This window comes from Portunus trituberculatus, chromosome 11, assembly GCF_017591435.1.
Source record: "Portunus trituberculatus isolate SZX2019 chromosome 11, ASM1759143v1, whole genome shotgun sequence".
Classification (NCBI taxonomy): domain Eukaryota; kingdom Metazoa; phylum Arthropoda; class Malacostraca; order Decapoda; family Portunidae; genus Portunus; species Portunus trituberculatus.
In genome coordinates this window covers 5766353-5770124 of record NC_059265.1, presented here as the reverse complement: position 1 = coordinate 5770124, position 3772 = coordinate 5766353, and the positions used below count along the sequence as shown (strand labels likewise).

General features: G+C 42.1%; 1 protein-coding gene across 1 annotated transcript in view; it reads left to right on the top strand.

The window, feature by feature from the left end:
• Positions 1 to 3558, top strand: part of LOC123502520 — a 20287-nt gene extending 16729 nt beyond the window's left edge. The window contains exons 9-10 of the mRNA XM_045251643.1: positions 2758 to 2886; positions 3144 to 3558. Of these exons, the coding sequence (XP_045107578.1) occupies positions 2758 to 2886; positions 3144 to 3489 (475 nt within the window). The 3' untranslated portion in view covers positions 3490 to 3558. The remainder of the gene's footprint in view (positions 1 to 2757; positions 2887 to 3143) is intronic.
• Positions 3559 to 3772: the final 214 nt, after the last annotated feature.

The window sequence follows — 3772 nt, the reverse complement described above, 5'->3', positions numbered from 1 at the left end:
GTGTGTTTTTTTTTTTTTATGTAGGAGAGAAGGCCAGCCAAAGGCAACAGTGTTAATAAAAAAGACCAACTTGAGTGCTGGTTGTCTAAAATGTGAGAAGGATTAGCCAGAATTAGATGAGTAAATATCTTGATACCTCCCTCTTAAGTCGTAGGAAGACGGAAATACAGAAGCAGGTAGGGAGTTCCAAAGTTTATCAGTGATAAGTATGAATGATTGAGAATACTAGTGAACTCTTGCGTTAGAGAATTGGACAGAATAGGGATGAGAGGAAGAAGAAAGCCTTGTGCAGCGATGCCGCAGGAGGAAGGGAGGCATGCAGTTAGCAAGATCAGTAGAATAGTTATAATGAAAATAGCGATAAAAGATAGAAAGAGATGCAACATTTCGGCAGTGAGAAAGAGGCTAAAGACAGTCAGTCAGAGGAGGGGACTTGAGTCGAAAAGCTTTTGATTCCACCCTATCTAGTAAAACTGTGTCAGTGGAATCCCCCCCCAAATATGCGAAGAGTATTCCATATAGGGGTGTACAGAGTAAGTAGTTGGAAGGGCAAGTAAACGCCGCAGAACGCCAAACTTCATAGAAGCGGTTTTAGCAAGAGATGAGATGTGAAGTTTCCAGTTAAAGATTCAGTAAAGGACAGGCCGTAGATATCCAGTGTAGAAGAGGGAGATAGTTGATTATCATTGAAGAAGAGGGAATAGTTGTTTGGAGGTAATGTAGAGTTGATAGATGGAGGAATTGAGTTTTTGAGCATTGAAAACTATAGATTTTCTCTGCCACAATCGGAAATTTTAGAAAGATCAGAAGACAGGTGTTGTGTGGCGTCCCTGCGTGATCTGTTGACTTGAAGGTTACGTCGTCTCTGAACGGACGTGGAGAGATGTAGGGAAGTATCATCAGCGTAGGAGTGGATAGGGCAAGAAGATTAAAAAGATCATTACTGAACAATAGAAAGAGTGGGTGACCAGACAGAACCCTGAGGAACACCACTATCAATAGATTTAGGAGAACAGTGGCCGTCTACCACAGCAAGAATAGAACGGTCGGAAAGGAAACTTGAGATAAAGTTCCAGAGAGAAGGATTGAAACCATAGGAGGGCAGTTTGGAAATCAGAGCTTTGTGCCAGACTCTATCAAAAACTTTTGATATGTCTAGCGCTACAGCAAAAGTTTCACCGAAATCTCTAAAAGAGGATGACCAAGACTCGTAAGGAAAGCCAGATCATCAGTAGAGCGACCTTGACGGAAGCCATACTGGCGATCAGATAGAAGATTCTGAAGTGAAAGATGTTCACGAACCTTCCTATTCAGGATAGATTCAAAAACTTTAGACAAGCAAGAGATTAAAGCTATAGAACGGTAGTTTGAAGGATTAGAACGGTCACCCTTTTTAGGAACAGGCTGAATGTAGGCAAACTTCCAGCAAGAAGGAAAGGTAGAAGTTGATAGACAAAGTTGAAGGAGTTTTACGAAGAATTTTAAATCAAGACATGAAATAAACAAAGGGAGGGAGGAGAGGGAGGAACAAGCCCAGAATCATGCAAAATGGAGTTGTGAGCAAAGGTTTGAGAGAAGTGTTAAGTTTTAGAGACAGAAGAGATGGCAGTGGTGCCATCAGGATGAAATAAAGGAGGGAAAGATAAAGTAGTAAAATTATTGGAGATGTTTTTGGCAAGATGCCAGAAGTCTCCAGGGGAGTTTGTGTTTGAAAGATTTTGATATTATTCTCTATTTCTGAAGGAGTGTTTGACAAATTGGTGTGTGTGTGTGTGTGTGTGTGTGTGTGTTTGTGCGTGTGTGTTTGTGTGCGTGTGTTTGTGTATTTGTGTGTGTGTGTTTCACAGTTTGATCTGCTGCAGTCTCTGCCGAGACAGCCAGACGTTACCCTACGGAACGAGTTCAGACCTCATTATTTCCGATCTTCGGATAGGCCTGAGACCAGGCACACACCACACACCGGGACAACAAGGTCACAACTCCTCGATTTACATCCCGTACCTACTCACTGCTAGGTGAACAGGGGCTACACGTGAAAGGAGACACACCCAAATATCTCCACCCGACCGGGTGGATCGAACCCTGGTCCTCTGGCTTGTGAAGCCAGCGCTCTAACCACTGAGCTACCGGGTGTGTGTGTGTGTGTGCGTGTGTGTATTTGTGTGTGTGTGTGTGTGTAATTTCACTGTTTGATCTGCTGCAGTCTCTGACGAGACAGCCAGACGTTACCCTACGGAACGAGCTCAGAGCTCATTATTTCCGATCTTGGGATAGGTCTGAGACCAGGCACACACCACACACCGGGACAACAAGGTCACAACTCCTCGATTTACATCCCGTACCTACTCACTGCTAGGTGAACAGGGGCTACACGTGAAAGGAGACACACCCAAATATCTCCACCCGGCCGGGGAATCGAACCCCGGTCATCTGGCTTGTGAAGCCAGCGCTCTAACCACTGAGCTACCGGGCCGTGTGTGTGTGTGTGTGTGTGTGTGTGTGTGTGTGTGTGTGTGTGTGTGTGTATTTGAGTGTAGGAAAGGTACAAGGATAAAATAAAAAGGACAAGATAAAAAGTATAAGTGTTGTGATACAGGTAAGCTGAGGAAGTTTTTTTTTTTTTTTTTTTTTTTAAGTACAGCATGTGTTTATGAGAGTGAAACGAAAAACCTCCATGTATGAGATTTAGCTCATAATCAACATAACTTGATCTAAAATTCCTTATCATAAACGCCTCCCAATCTTTGCCGCCTTCAGATCGGAGCCTCAGTTGTGTTTGGAGCGCGAGCGGGTGTGTGATGGCAAAAAGGACTGCCAGCAGGGTGAAGACGAGGGCATTTGTGTCACTCTCGCCCCTAACATGACGGTGCTGGAGGACGAGTTCGGGTGAGGGAAGTAGAGGGGGACAAGAGAGCAAAAGTGGAATGAAATATAAATCCCATTCATCTTAAAAGGATAAAATAAAAGTTCTATATTTGTTTTCTGATTTTCTTCCTTTTGTTATGTTAATTTCCCTTATCTCACTCCCTTTATTTTCTTAACATCTTTTTCCACTGATTTTATCTTCAAAAAGGAGCAAATTTATAACGAATCTCTAATATTTTTCTATTTCCCATCTTTCCCTTCATCGTCGCCACCTGCAGGAGGCCAAAAGACCGCAGTCCTCGTGGGTACCTGATAGTGCGTCTGGCGGGCGCCTGGTACACCTTTATTTACAGCAGGTGGGAAACGTACCTGTCGCATCTCATCTGCCTACAGCTGGGGTACTTATTTGCCAAGGACACCACTTTCAGGAACACTACGTGTATGGCTATCGGGAAAGAGTGGCTAGAGGAGGAGAGGATGGTGGTGGTGAAGGAATTGATGGAAGATGCTGTGGTGGACGTTGTGTGGATCGACTGTGAGACAGACAATAAGCCTATGAAACATTTAATTCGGCGTTCTGTTCCTCTTCAGTCTGTTCTTGAGGGAGATGGGATTAGGGTGTAGGCTGTGTTAAATGTCCGTTTTTTCTTCTTTTTTCCCTTTAGTAGATAAATGAATATATAATTACAAATATTTTTGGTCTTTCGTCTTCCTTCTCTTCCTAGGTACTATTTTAAACACAGTTACTATCATTCTTGTCCTTCTTTTCATCTTATTGTTTTCTTCTTCATAAGTAAATGTATATAAAATTTTTCTTGTTTTACTGTATATATATATATATATATATATATATATATATATATATATATATATATATATATATATATATATATATATATATATATAT